This window comes from Pristiophorus japonicus, chromosome 3, assembly GCF_044704955.1.
Source record: "Pristiophorus japonicus isolate sPriJap1 chromosome 3, sPriJap1.hap1, whole genome shotgun sequence".
Classification (NCBI taxonomy): domain Eukaryota; kingdom Metazoa; phylum Chordata; class Chondrichthyes; family Pristiophoridae; genus Pristiophorus; species Pristiophorus japonicus.
Window position 1 is genome coordinate 105027887 of NC_091979.1, and position 15544 is coordinate 105043430.

General features: G+C 43.6%; 1 protein-coding gene across 8 annotated transcripts in view; it reads right to left on the minus strand.

Annotated features, from left to right (window-relative positions):
- Window positions 1-15544, minus strand: part of LOC139259816 (formin-like protein 2) — a 425278-nt gene that overhangs the window by 141381 nt on the left and 268353 nt on the right. For all 8 annotated transcript variants that reach the window (XM_070875639.1, XM_070875635.1, XM_070875637.1 and 5 more), the window contains exon 2: window positions 13678-13761. In XM_070875639.1, the coding sequence (XP_070731740.1) occupies window positions 13678-13761 (84 nt within the window). The remainder of the gene's footprint in view (window positions 1-13677; window positions 13762-15544) is intronic.

Below are 15544 nucleotides of genomic sequence, written 5' to 3' on the forward strand. Positions count from 1 at the left end.
AAAGACCGCCTGGCAGCAAAAATGGACCTTGCACGCCGAAACTGGGCGGCAGCTCCCATTCTCGGTGGCAAATGCAATCCTCGGCAAAGTACCACCAAGGATTGAGTCGGGCTGATAAAATGAAAAATGAATAAATAGCCACTCGGCTATATATTAAAGTGTGTCTGGCACCTGTGGAACATCAGCAAGAAGTCAATGCCTTCAGGGGAAGAAGGACAAAGGTAGAGGATTGGCAGAAAACAAACAAAAAAAGGTTAGCATAATCTGACACTTGATAGATTCTAATATCATAGCTGAAAGATAGCAGCTAACTGGCACATACAGCAAGAGATTATATATTATGCAACCTGTCACCCATGTGTGGCTCACAGTTGTCTTGGATCTAAAGCACAGTTGTGATTATCAGTTGCTAATTCAGCTCATGTCTTCCAGTCCACTGTTCGACACGGGCAAATCCAACTAATTGTAGCTATTTAGAAACTGCTGAAGTCAGATGGCCAATGTAACTGCTTGAATATTTCAGACTCCAGCTCAATGCCGAGCTTATTGTTTTCTTTTTGTGCAACTAAGTGCGACATCTGGTGTGTGACAAGTACAAGGGGCCAAAACTGCCCCTTTTTTAAGAGCAGTTACTGCCTCAACAGGGCAGAAATGAGTTTCTGCCCCGCTCCTGTGCGAACGGCGGTAGTGATGTCATAAGGGCGTTCACCGCCTGGTCCCCGCCCAGAAGTGACATTGCCCTCAAAAAATTGTTCCACCACTCGTCCAGCTTCGCGTGGCAGGAACCTGCCAGTGGCTGGACGATACTTCCACCCTTCAAGGGGAGGGCACACCGCCGCGGCCGCCATTTTATTTTAATTGTTGACCAACTCTGTGATCGGCCCAACAATGGCGGCCACGGGTTCGGCCGGGCCGCCAACAGGTAGCCCGGCACCCTCTCTTGGGTGCCGGCCCACTGGGCTGGCCAAAGCCTTCCCTGGTGGCCCAGTGGGCACGAAGTAGGCCTCGCAGTGTCTCTTCCTTTTAAGTGAAGGGGAGGGATGTAGTTAAACGTCAATGCGACGCGACGCGGCACGTCTATGTCGCGCTGATGACATCACCCACCTTCTGCCCAGCTCCTGACTCGCTTCTGCCCCTCTGCCACCCAAAACACCACCCCAAGCATTTTTCACAAGAAAAGAGGGCATTTTCCCTCTATTCCCCGCCCCATCAATTGGGGTGGCAATTCACCAAACAATTTTAATTATCCGCCCCAAAACGGGACGGAGGGCAAGTTCGGCCCCCAAGACTACAAACATGGTGAATTTTATTTTCGTCTCAGTATCGGTGCAATTTGTCTTCTTTCCTTCACCATTCAGCACCTGTATCTACTATACCCACCTCTTTAATATGCAGAGGATGGCCATCCATATCAAGGCAACTGCAGCCCTGGTGATTGGGGGATGAGAAGGTGGTTCCCCACCATTGACATTTTTTCCTTTCTTTACCTGTTCCTTTGAATTGGATACATTCCGAGGCCAAAATTCCCTTGATAACGTCGCTCGTTTACACCGGCGATGAGCAGCTAATGGGCGACAAAGGCCTACCGTCAGGAAGGCGAATGGAATGTTGGCCTTCGTTGCGAGAGAGATGGAGTACAAAAGCAGGGAGGTGCTGCTGCAACTGTACAGGGTATTGGTGAGGCCGCACCTGGAGTACTGCGTGCAGTTTTGGACACCTTAATTAAGGAAGGATATACTAGCTTTGGAGGGGGTACAGAGACGATTCACGAGGCTGATTCCGGAGATGAGGGGGTTACCTTATGATGATAGATTGAGTAGACTGGGTCTTTACTTGTTGGAGTTCAGAAGGATGAGGGGTGATCTTATAGAAACATTTAAAATAATGAAAGGGATAGACAAGATAGAGGCAGAGAGATTGTTTCCACTGGTCGGGGAGACTAGAACTAGGGGACACAGCCTCAAAATACGGGGGAGCCAATTGAAAACCGAGTTAAGAAGGAATTTCTTCTCCCAGAGGGTTGTGAATCTGTGGAATTCTCTGCCCAAGGAAGCAGTTGAGGCTAGCTCATTGAATGTATTCAAGTCACAGATAGATAGATTTTTAACCAATAAGGGAATTAAGGGTTACGGGGAGCGGGCGGGTAAGTGGCGCTGAGTCCACGGCCAGATCAGCCATGATCTTGTTGAATGGCGGAGCAGGCTCAAGGGGCTAGATGGCCTACTCTTGTTCCTAATTCTTATGTTCTTATGTTACCGTCGGCGGTAAGCGGCATCCACACCTTCGTGGAAATTGAGTTGGTCGTTGGTGGAGGCACCAAGAGGTAATGCTGCACCCTCTAATGCGAGCCACGTGGTGATGTTATCCAGCACGCAAAGCCTCCTTGGTGCCGCTGTCGCGATACTTGCTTTCTAAGGTGGCCTTACCGGCAGGCGTTTGTACAGCCTGCAAAAAGTAGTGGGAACATCAGAGATCTCGGGCGGAATCGCCCAGAGAGCAATGTAAGTTTCTTTCTTTATTTATTTTAGCATTTATTTATTAATTGTATAAGTTGGGAATTGTGGGTGTAGGTCCGAGAGGTTTGTGCTTTTTTATCCCCGTTTTTCCAGGTCGCATGCCAGTAGCCTTCCGTCGCGAAATTGAGTAGGCCTCCTGAGCTCGTGTCCTGTTGACGCCCAAGGATGATTGTGCAATGCCACTTTTAGTGCTGTTATCTCATCTTTGGGCGTAAAAACTCAATTTGGCAGTTTGAGGCTGCACCTAACAACTGCCGCTAAAATCAGCACTCAGGCGGTGACACCGCCTCAAAAACGGCCATAACCAATTTCAACCCCTCTGCTTCCAAATTCAAAGTTCAAGTTAATCTACATTCTCATTCATATCAGGTACAACTGATATAACATCTTCCAACCCATATCCTTTCCCAGAACAATGCTACAGCAATACCCAAGATTTTGCATTATTATTCTGGCTTTCTCTCAGCTGATCCGATGCGGAAGCTCTCATCTATGCCTTTGTCAGACTATTTCAATGATCTCCTGGCTGGCATCTTGTCCTGCACAACCTTCAGCATTTTATCAAGTACCAAGTCCTACTTGTCCATCACCCCTGTCCTTGATGCCCTCCTTTGCCTCTGGTACCACAACGCCTCAAATTAAAAATTCTCATCCTGCTGTTTAAATCATTTCATGGCCTTGCCCTTCCCTATCTCTCCCTACCTACTCCAGTTCTGCAATCCCCTCCCAACTTCCCTATTCCTCTTTTACACTCAACCCCATTCCCCCCATGAAGGCTAATGGGGACTCCACTTCCAATACCATTGCAGATGTTTTGCAAATGCAAGTTTGAGGTGGTGGGGGGAGGGGGGGAGGTCAAACTGAAAGACCAGGGCGAGTAACTGGGTTAGTGCTTGAGAAAGAGAAAGCAATCTATGAGGATTTTGAAGTTGCGATGGTGATACTGGCTGTTCTTTCCATAAGGTAGAGTAGATGAGAATCTCATTCATTCAAATTTACTCCACAATGGATATACTTGGGGGAAGTGGGTGTTCCCTATAAATGGACACTGTGGGGCAATGGGGAGTGTCTCATTTCTGTAGAATCATCTGTTTTTGAATGTCTTCTAAATTGGGTTGTCGTCTACTGTTGTCAACAACCCAACCCACACCAGCCATTATAGTCTTAAACCAATGACTTGAGAAACAATAGAGGTGCCATTACACTACTAGGGTGTATTCTATCGGCTGTCAACTAGTGGGAAGGCTACAGAGGAGCAAATTTGCAGGGAAATTACAGAGAGGTGCAAGAACTATAGAGTAGTGATAATGAGGGACTTCAACTATCCTGAAATAAACTGGGATAGTAATAGTGTAAAGAGCAGAGAGGGAGAAGAATTTCTGAAGTGTGCTTACTTTAGGTATAGGTAAAAAATGGGATGAGGTCCTACAAACTGAATTTAGGGAGCTCGGAGTTAAATTAAAAAGCAGGACCTGTTGATCCCTTAGAAGATGAGAAGGGGGATTTAATAATGGGAAATGTGGAAATGGCTGAGACCTTAAACAATTATTTTGCTTTGGTCTTCACAGTGGAAGACACAAAAACCATGCCAAAAATTGCTGGTCACGGGAATGTGGGAAGGGAGGACCTTGAGATAATCACTATCACTAGGGGGGTAGTGCTGGACAGGCTAATGGAACTCAAGGTAGACAAGTCCCCTGGTCCTGATGAAATGCATCCCAGGGTATTAAAAGAGATGGCGGAAGCTATAGCAGATGCATTCGTTATAATCTACCAAAATTCTCTGGACTCTGGGGAGGTACCAGCGGATTGGAAAGCAGCTAATGTATCGCCTCTGTTTAAAAAAGGGGGCAGACAAAAGGCAGGTAACTATAGGCTGGTTAGTTTAACATCTGTAGTGGGGAAAATGCTTGAAGCTATCATTAAGGAAGAAATAGCGGGACATCTAGATAGGAATAGTGCAATCAAGCAGGCGCAACATGGATTCATGAAGGGGAAATCATGTTTAACTAATTTACTGGAATTCTTTGAGGACATAACGAGCATGGTGGATAGAGGTGTATCGATGGATGTGGTGTATTTAGATTTTCAAAAGGCATTCGATAAGGTGCCACACAAAAGGTTACTGCAGAAGATAAAGGTACGCGGAGTCAGAGGAAATGTATTAGCATGGATCGAGAATTGGCTGGCTAACAGAAAGCAGAGAGTCGGGATAAATGGGTCCTTTTCGGGTTGGAAATCGGTGGTTAGTGGTGTGCCACAGGGATCGGTGCTGGGACCACAACTGTTTACAATATACATAGATGACCTGGAAGAGATAACAGAGTGTAGTGTAACAAAATTTGCAGATGACACAAAGATTAGTGGGAAAGCGGGTTATGTCGAGGACACAGAGAGGCTGCAAAGAGATTTAGATAGGTTAAGCGAATGGGCTAAGGTTTGGCAGATGGAATACAATGTCGGAAAATGTGAGGTCATCCACCTTGGAAACAAAAACAGTAAAATTGAATATTATTTGAATGGGGAGAAATTACAACATGCTACGGTGCAGAGGAACCTGGGGGTCCTTGTGCATGAAACTCTTTTTAGTTTGCAGGTGCAGCAGGTAATCAGGAAGGCGAATGCAATGTTGGCCTTCATTGCGAGAGGGATGGAGTACAAAAGTAGGGAGGTCCCGCTGCAACTGTACAGGGTATTGGTGAGGCCGCACCTGGAGTACTGCGTGCAGTTTTGGTCACCTTACTTAAGGAAGGATATACTAGCTTTGGAGGGGGTACAGAGACGATACACTGGGCTGATTCCGGAGATGATGATAGATTGAGTAGACTGGGTCTTTACTCGTTGGAGTTCAGAAGGATGAGGGGTGATCTTATAGAAACATTTAAAATAATGAAAGGGATAGACAAGATAGAGGCAGAGAGATTGTTTCCACTGGTCGGGGAGACTAGAACTAGGGGGCACAGCCTCAAAATACGGGGGAGCCAATTTAAAACCGAGTTGAGAAGGAATTTCTTCTCCCAGAGGGTTGTGAATCTGTGGAATTCTCTGCCCAAGGAAGCAGTTGAGGCTAGCTCATTGAATGTATTCAAATCACAGATAGATAGATTTTTAACCAATAAGGGAATTAAGGGTTATGGGGAGCGGGCGGCTAAGTGGAGCTGAGTCCTCAGCCAGATCAGCCATGATCTTGTTGAATGGTGGAGCAGGCTCGAGGGGCTTGATGGCCTACTCCTGTTCCTAATTCTTATGTTCTTATGTTCTCAAAGGTAGTAATCTCAGGATTGCTACCAGTGCCACGTGCTACTCAGAGTAGGAATTGCAGGATAGCTAAGATGAATATATGGCTTGAGGAGTGGTGCAGGAGGGTGGGATTCAAATTCCTGGGACATTGGAACCGGTTCTGGGGGAGGTGGGACCAGTACAAACCGGACGGTCTGCACCCGGGCAGGACCGGAACCAATGTCCTCAGGGGAGTGTTTGATAGTGCTGTTGGGGAGGGGTTAAACTAATATGGCGAGGGATGGGAATCTATGCAGGGAGACAGAGGGAAGTAAAATGGGGGCAGAAGCAAAAGATAGAAAGAAGAAAAGTAAAAGTCGAGGACAGAGACCCCCAAGGCAAAAATCAAAAAGGGCCACATTGCAGCAAAAGTATAAATGGACAAAGTGTGTTGAAAAGACAAGCCTGAAGGCTCTGTGCCTCAAAGTGAGGAGTATTCATAATAAGGTGGATGAATTAACTGCGCAGGCAGCTATTAATGGATAGGATATAATTGGGATTACGGAAACATGGCTCCAGGGTGACCAGGGCTGGGAACTCAACATCCAGGGGTATTCAACATTCAGGAAGAACAGACAGAAAGGAAAAGGAGGTGGGGTAGCATTGCTGGTTAGAGAAGAAATTAACACAATAGTAAGGAAGGACGTTAGCTTGGATGATGTGGAATCTGTATGGGTAGAGCTGCGGAATACCAAAGGACAGAAAACGCGAGTGGAAGTTGTGTACAGATCACCAAACAGTAGTAGTGAGGTTGAGGACTGCATCAAAGAAGAAATTAGGGATGCGTGCAATAAAAGGTACAGCAGTTATCATGGGCGACTTTAATCTACATATAGATTGGGCTAACCAAACTGGTAGCAGTACGGTGGAGGAGGATTTCCTGGAGTGTATTAGGGATGGTTTTCTAGACCAATATGTCAAGGAACCAACCAGAGGGCTGGCCATCCTAAACTGGGTGATGTGTAATGAGAAGGGACTAATTAGCAATTTTGTTTTGCGAGGCCCCTTGGGGAAGAGTGACCATAATATGGTAGAATTCTTTATTAAGATGGAGAGTGACACAGTTAATTCAGAGACTAGGGTCCTGAATTTAAGGAAAGGTAACTTCGATGGTATGAGACGTGAATTGGCTAGAATTGACTGGCGAATGATACTTAAAGGGTTGACGGTGGATAGGCAATGGCAAACATTTAAAGAGCACATGGATGAACTTCAACAATTGTACATCCCTGTCTGGAGTAAAAATAAAACGGGGAAGGTGGCTCAACCGTGGCTAACAAGGGAAATTAGGGATAGTGTTAAATCCAAGTCAGAGGCATATAAATTGGCCAGAAAAAGCAGCAAACCTGAGGACTAGGAGAAATTTAGAATTCAGCAGAGGACAAAGGGTTTAATTAGGAGGGAGACAATAGAGTATGAGAGGAAACTTGCTGGGAACATAAAAACTGACTGCAAAAGCTTCTATAGATATGTGAAGAGAAAATGAATTGTGAAGACAAATGTAGGTCCCTTGCAGTCAGATTCAGGTGAATTTATAATGGGGAACAAAGAAATGGCAGACCGGTTGAACAAATACTTTGGTTCGGTCTTCATGAGGGAAGACACAAATAACCTTCCGGAAATACTAGGGGACCGAGGGTCTAGTGAGAACGAGGGACTGAAGGAAATCCTTATTAGGAGGGAAATTGATGACATTGAATGCCGATAAATCCCTGGGGCCTGATAGTCTGCATCCCAGAGTACTTAAAGAAGTGGCCCTAGAATTAGTGGATGATTTGGTGATCATTTTCCAACAGTCTATCGACTCTGGATCAGTTTCTATGGACTGGAGGGTAGCTAATGCAACACCACTTAATTAAAAAAGGAGGGAGAGAAACGGGTAATTATAGACCGGTTAGCCTGACATTGGTAGTGGGGAAAATGTTGGAATCAATTATTAAAGATGAAATAGCAGCGCATTTGGAAAGCAGTGACAGGATCTGTCCAAGTCAGCATGGATTTATGAAAGGGAAATCATGCTTGACAGATCTTCTAGAATTTTTTGTGGATGTAACTAGTAGAGTGGACAAGGGAGAACCAGTGGATGTGGTGTATTTGGACTTTCAAAAGGTTTTTGACAAGGTCCTACACAAGAGATTGGTGGGCAAAATTAAAGCACATGGTATTGGGGGTAATGTATTGACGTGGATAGAAAACTGGTTGGCAGACAGGAAGCAGAGAGTCGGGATAAACGTGTCCTTTTCAGAATGGCAGACAGTGACTAATGGGGTGCTGCAGGGCTCAGTGCTGGGACCCCAGCTATTTACAATATACATCAATGATTTAGATGAAGGAATTGAGAGTAATATCTCCAAGTTTGCAGATGACACTAAGCTGGGTGGCAGTGTGAGCTATGAGGAGGACGCTAAGAGGCTGCAGGGTGACTTGGGCAGGTTAGCGGAGTGGGCAAATGCATGGCAGATGCCGTATAATATGTATAAATGTGAGGTTATCCACTTTGGTGGCAAAAACACGAAGGCAGAATATTATCTGAATGGCGGCAGATTTGGAAAAGGGGAGGTGAAACGAGACCTGCGTGTCATGGTACATCAGCTATTGAAGGTTGGCATGCAGGTGCAGCAGGCGGTGAAGAAGGCAAATGGCATGTTTGCCTTCATAGCTAGGGGATTTGAGTATAGGAGCAGGGAGGTCTTGCTGCAGCTGTACAGGGTCTTGGTGAGGCCTCACCTGGAATATTGTGTTCCGTTTTGGTGTCCTAATCTGAGGAAGGACGTTCTTGCTATTGAGGGAGTGCAGTGAAGGGTCACCAGACTGATTCCTGGGATGGCTGTACTGACATATGAGGAGAGACTGGATCGACTGGGCCAGTATTGACTGGAGTTTAGAAGAATGACAGGGGATCTCATAGAAACATATAAAATTCTGACGGGACTGGTTAGATGCAGGAAGAATGTTCCCGATGTTGGGGGAGTCCAAAACCAGTGGTCACAGTCCAAGGATAAGGGGTAAGCCATTTAGGATCGAGATGAGGAGAAATTTCTTCACTCAGAGAGTTGCTAATCTGTGGAATTCTCTTCCGCAGAGAGTTGTTGATGCCAGTTCGTTAGATATATTCAAGAGGGAGCTGGATATGGGCCTTACGGCTAAAGGGATCAAGGGTTATGGAGAGAAAGCAGGAAAGGGGTACTGAGGTGAATGATAGCCATGATCTTATTGAATGGTGGTGCAGGCTCGAAGGGCCGAATGGCCTACTGCTGCACCTATTTTCTATGTTTCTCTGTGTTCAGGAGAAGTTTCTTGATCCGTATGTTTCCGGCCCAACGAGGAAGGAGGCATTGCTGCCTCTGGTTCTGGGGAATGAGGTGGGTCAAGTGGAGCAAGTGTCAGGAGGGGAACATTTCGGGAACAGTGAACGCAGTATCATAAGTTTTAGATTAGCTATGGAAAAGGAAATGGAGCAACCTAGAGTAAAAATACTTAATTGTAGGAAGGCCAATTTTAGTGGGTTGAGAATGGATCAGGCCCGGATAAATTGGAATCAAAGATTAACAGGCAAAACTGTAATTGAATAATGGGTTGCCTTTAAAGAGGAGATGGTTCGGGTACAGCCAAGATACATTCCCACGAGGGAGCAAGGTAGGGCAACCAAAGACAGAGGTCCCTGGATGACGAAAGAGATAGAGAGTAAGATGAAACAGAAAAAGGGGGTGTATGACAGATGTCAGGTTGAGAATATAAGTGGGAACCAGGCTGAACATGAACAATTTAGAGGGGAAGTGAAAGAGGAAATAAGAGTGGCAAAGAGAGAGTATGAGAATAGATTGGCAGTTAACACAAAAGAGGATCCAAAAGTCTTCTATCAGCATATAAATAGTAAATGGATCATAAGAGGAGGGTTGGGGGCAATTAGGGACCAAAATGGAGCTCTACGCCTGCAAGCAGAGGGTATGGCTGAGATACTAAACGAGTACTTTGCATCTCTCTTTATCAAGGAACAAGATGCTGCAAAAGTCATAGTGAACTAGGGGGCACAGCCTCAAAATACGGGGGAGTCAATTTAAAACCGAGTTGAGAACGAATTTCTTCTCCCAGAGGGTTGTGAATCTGTGGAATTCTCTGCCCAAGGAAGCAGTTGAGGCTAGCTCATTGAATGTATTCAAGTCACAGATAGATAGACTTTTAACTAATAAGGGAATTAAGGGTTATGGGGAGCGGGCGGGTAAGTGGAGCTGAGTCAACGGCCAGATCAGCCATGATCTTGTTGAATGGCGGAGCAGGCTCGAGGGGCTAGATGGCCTACTCCTGTTCCTAATTCTTATGTTCTTATATTCTTATGAAAGAGGAGGTAGTTGAGATACTGGATGGGATAAAAACTGATAAAGAGGAGATACTAGAGAGGCTGGCTGTACTTAAAATAGATAAGTCACCAGGACTGTATCGAATGCATCTTAGGATGTTGAGGGAAGTAAAGGTGGAAATTGCGAAGGTACTGGCCATCATTTTCCAATCCTCCTTGGATACGAGGGTGGTGCTAGAGCACTGGAGAATAGCAAATGTTACACCCTTTTTCAAAAAAGGGTGTAAGGATAATCCCAGCAACTACAGGCCAGTCAGTTTAACTTCAGAAGTGGGGAGGCTTTTAGAAACAATAATCCGGGACAAAATTGTCACTTGGACAAGTGTGGATTAATTAAGTAAAACCTGCACGGATTTGTCAAAGGCAAATAGTGTTTAACTAACTTGATTGAGTTTTTTGATGAGGTAACAGAGAGGATTACATTACATAGGATTACATTACATAGGATATGCGGCCGAACCTGTCCATGCCGGCGTTTATGCTCCAGTTGAGCCCCCCCCGATTTTCCTCATCTAAATCTATCAGCATAACCCTCTATTCCCTTCTTCCCTTGTCTAGCCTCCCCTTAAATGCATCGATACTATTCACTGCAACCATTCCCTGTGGTAGCAAGTTCCACATTCTCTCCACTCTTTGGGTAAAGAATTTTCTTCTGAATTTCCTATTGGATTTCTTGTATTGACGGCCTCTAGTTATGCTCTTCCCCACAAGTGGAAACATTCTCTCTGTATCCACTTTCAAAACATTTCATAATTTTAAAGACCTCTATTAGGTCACCCCTCAGCCTTCTTTTTTCAAGAGAAAAGAGACCCAGTCTGTTTATACTTTCCCGATATGTATACCCTCGCATTTCTGGTATCATCCTTATAAATCTTTTCTGCATCCTCTCCAGTGCCTCTATATCCTTTTTATAGTATGGCGACATGAACTGTACGCAGTACTCGAAGTGTGATCTAACCAAGGTTCAATACAACTTTATGCATAACTTTCCTACTTTTCAATTCTATACCTCTAGAAATAAACCCTAGTGCTTGGTTTGCTTTTTTTTACGGCCTTGCTAACCTGTGTCACAACTTTTAGTGATTTGTGTATTTGTACTCTGAGATCTCTTTGTTCCTCTACCCCAACCAGGCTCGCATCCTCCAAGTGTAAGTGACCTCCCTATTCTTTCTACCAAAATGTAATACCTCACATTTATCTGTGTTGAACTTCATTTGCCAATTATATGCCCATTCTGCAAGTTTATTAATGTCCTCCTGTAAATTATTGCAGTCCTCCTCAGTATTGACTATAGCCCCCAATTTGGTGTCATCTGCACATTTAGAAATTGTGTTTTTGATTCCAATATCTAACTCGTTAATATAAATTGTGAACAACAGTGGTCTCAGCACTGATCCTTGTGGAACAAAACTACCCACCTTCTGCCACTGTGAATAGCTACCCTTTACCCCGACTCTCTGCTTTCTCTCTTGAAGCCAGCTGGCTATCCATTCTGCTACTTGTCGCCTGACTCCACATTCTCTGACCTTGTTCATCCTTATTATGGGGTACCTTATCGAAGGCCTTTTGAAAATCTAGATAAATTACATCTACTGCATTACCATTGTCCACTTTCTCTGTTACTTCTTCAAAATATTCAATGAGTTTGGTCAAGCAATCAATGAAGTTGGTCAAGTTGGTTGATGAGGGCAATGCAGTTGATATGTAGATGGACTTCCAAAAGGCATTTGATAAAGTCCCACATAATAGGCTTGCCAGCAAAGTTGAAGCCCATGGAATAAAAGGGACAGTGGCAGCACGGATACGAAATTGGCAAAGTGACAGGAAACAGAGAATAGTGGTGAATGGCTGTTTATTGGACTGGAGGAAGGTACACAGTGGTGTTTCTCAGGGGTCGGTACTAGGACCACTGCTTTTCTTGATGTATATTAATGACTTGGACATGGGTGTACAGGGCACAATATCAAAATTTGCAGATGACACAAAACTTGAAAGTATAGTGAACAGTGAGGAGGATAGTGATAGACTTCAAGAAGACACAGACAGGCTGGTGGCTGGGTGGACACTTGGCAGATGACATTTAACACAGAAAACTGCGAAGTGATACATTTTGGTAGGAAGAACGAGGAAAGGCAATATATACTAAAGGGTATAATTCTAAGGGGGGGTGCATGAACAGAAAGACCTGGGAGTATATGCGCACAAATCATTGAAGGTGGCAGGGCAGTTTGAGAAAGCGGTTAAAAAAGTATACGGGATCCTGGGGTTCATAAACAGAGGCATAGAGTACAAAAGCAAGGAAGTTATTATGAACCTTTATAAAACACTCGTTCGGCCTCAACTGGAGCATTGTGTCCAATTCTGGGCACCGCACTTTATGAACAATGTGGAGGCCTTAGAGAGGGTGCACAAAAGATTTATAGGGATGAGGGACTTCAGTTACGAGGAGAGACTGGAGAAGCTGGGGTTGTTCTCCTTAGAGCAGAGAAGATTAAGAGGAGATTTGATAGAGGTGTCCAAAATCATGAGGGGTCTGGACAGAGTAGATAGAGAGAAACTGTTGCCATTGGTGGAAGGGTCGAGAACCAGAGGACGCAGACTTAAGGTGATTGGCAAAAAAACCAAAGGCGATATGAGGAAAACCTTTTTTTTTAAACGCAGCGAGTGGTTAGGATCTGGAATACACTATCTGAAAGGATAGTGAAGTTACATTCAGTCGTGGCTTTCAAAAGGGAATTGGACAAGTACCTGAAGGAAACAAACATTGCAGGGAAAGGGCGGTGGAGTGGGACTCGCTGAAGTCTTCTTGCAGAGAGTTGGCATGGGCATGACGGGCTGAATGGCCTCCTTCTGTGCCGTAACCATTCTATGATTCTATGATTATACTTGGATTGCTGATGATACTATGACTTTCCTCCCTCCTCCATCCAAACGAAACCAATATCGACATTATTGTATAGAAATGGAGTTCCCTTTATCACTGACAGATGTTCAAACAATTTTTTGGTCAACACAATATGCCCTCAATGAATGTGATGATATGTTTTTCACTATTTGCCATCATTAGAGAATATCTCCTCCATCCCTCTAGTGGACTGACTCCACACTAAAGTGTATGACCTTTTTGTTGTATTGTGCGTGGTGTACAAAATGCATAATTTACTTCAATATTGCTAGCTTATGTAACAGAAGCTCGACAGCATGCTGGACTGATGGTCCTCTTAAATGTCAACATCAACATTATCACGTCTATTCAGTAATACCCTGGTATTAAATGATAAGCAGAATGGATTGCAAACGAACCATTTAAGCCACGTGAGGTATTTAAATCCATGAATGTCACAACAAACAAACACAGATGCTTGACGCTGAATATAAAACCAAGCATTGAGAACTCAGCACGTAAAGAGACCATTAAGTCCATTGTGTGTATTCAACATCAGGGCCATCAACTCTCATTCCACTTCTCTGCTCTTTCACTGTATCCTTTATTCAATAAGGAAGAGCATTTTGAATTGGTTTTACCTGGTCACAGATGAGCTCCCACTTCTTCTCATTGTCATACTGCCTCAGCAATCTTGCTTTATCAGGAGGAAGGTTCATAGAATTCTGCAAAAGAGAAAAAAAAGGTTTATTACAATGATCTAGTAAAAAAGAAATTCAATAAATAAAATGTTACATGGTGAAAATTGATTTAATAGTTTAATCCATATCATTGTGATTGATAAAGAGAGCTTAAGATATGATGCATCAACAAAATCAGTGTAATTAGCACAAAAGATCTAAATGTTCTTTACATATAAAGTTCCACTGAATATGTGCCTCAGTGTTAAACACAAACTGTGCTTCAATACTATGAAAAATAGACATGGGCAAGTTACAAGACTGTAATCTAATCCAATAGTTTAGATAATTCGATGAGTATTGAGAGCAAATCGAATTGAGAGCAAAAAAAGTGATTTATAAGCATCATCTCAATAACAAGATTGGGTTGCAATGTTTAATTTGCTCCTAGAAACTGGGTGTATAATATGCAATAATATTAAACTTGCTGTCATGGGATCAGCTGCATTTCTGCAGTTAACTTTGTTCTGCTGTCTGTCCAGAGCATAATCAGTGCAATCATAGGATTGGAGAATATAACACAAATTTAACATATAGCAACAGATGATCTACAGAAACATACATGCCAACCATCAACATTTCACGCTGACATTTAGCGTTGGCTGACTATCAGCAAGGGATTTGATCATGTAGGGTTAGTCTGCTGGAAAACAGGGGCAAGGTTATTGGCTTCAGTGCCTAGAGTTAATGCCAGGAGCACATATTAGGAAATTGCGCCTTCCTGATTTTTCATCCATTAAAGTTAACGATTGGAAAATCGTGAAAGGGAAGGTTCAGTCTCCCACTGTATGTGCCTAGCATGTGCTGGGATCATTGGAATAGAAATCTGGGCCCTGTTCCTTCCGGTTTTGACTGCATTAATTTTGATTTTCAAGAATTATCTCTGAGCTTCTGAGCTAGCCAGGGTACAAAGATCTAGTCAATACCAGAAGTCAAGACAAACCAACATAGGACCCATACAAAATGAAATGGAATTTTACAAATGAGGTCATAGTCAACTAAACTGCAGCAATGCATCCTAGTAACCTGTTCTGTGCCACAGGCAAGTTATCTCATCCAGGCTTAATCAAGCTTAATCAAGCTCATTTAACTCAAATGTTGTTACCAAGTCTCTATTTGATAAATCATATCAGATATTACCGTGATCATTTCTATCATGCAGCTATGTTAATATTTTGAGTTCCATGCATTATCTGGTTGAAAATAATAGTATTTGAAGCCAGATTTTAGCCATGGGCCACTGTTTCTCCAAAAAGGTTTCACCTCCAAAACAATGTTCCCTCTTTTTTTTCTTTTCGTGCATGCGCAGCCCATTCAAATTTTCACACATGTGCAATTTCCTCCATATAAAAGCCAATGGTATGAAAACAAGTTTCAGCAGTCACTTATAACAGAAACATTATTTTTTTTAATCTGCAACCCTTCCATGATACACTATTTTTGGCTTTAAGCACATTTATTGTAAACTCCAACATTCTGCAAAATGCACCAAAGCATATATTTAAATTTTTTTTTTAAAGTTTTCCTGGGGAGGAGGCCGCCCCCTGAACTCCACAAGATATAAATCTCACTCTCTTGAAAAATATCCAAATTCACAACTGCAAGAATCATACCTCGGTGCAGTTTTTCCTCATAAGCGATGAGGTATTCGGGCTAATGCCATGCTCCCTGCAGGGAACTGCACTCAGAGGGTAGATCAGAAGTAGGCTAGAACATTATAAGCCAATTCTGCCTGTGAGCAATCAAGCACAGAATTAGCCACAATATG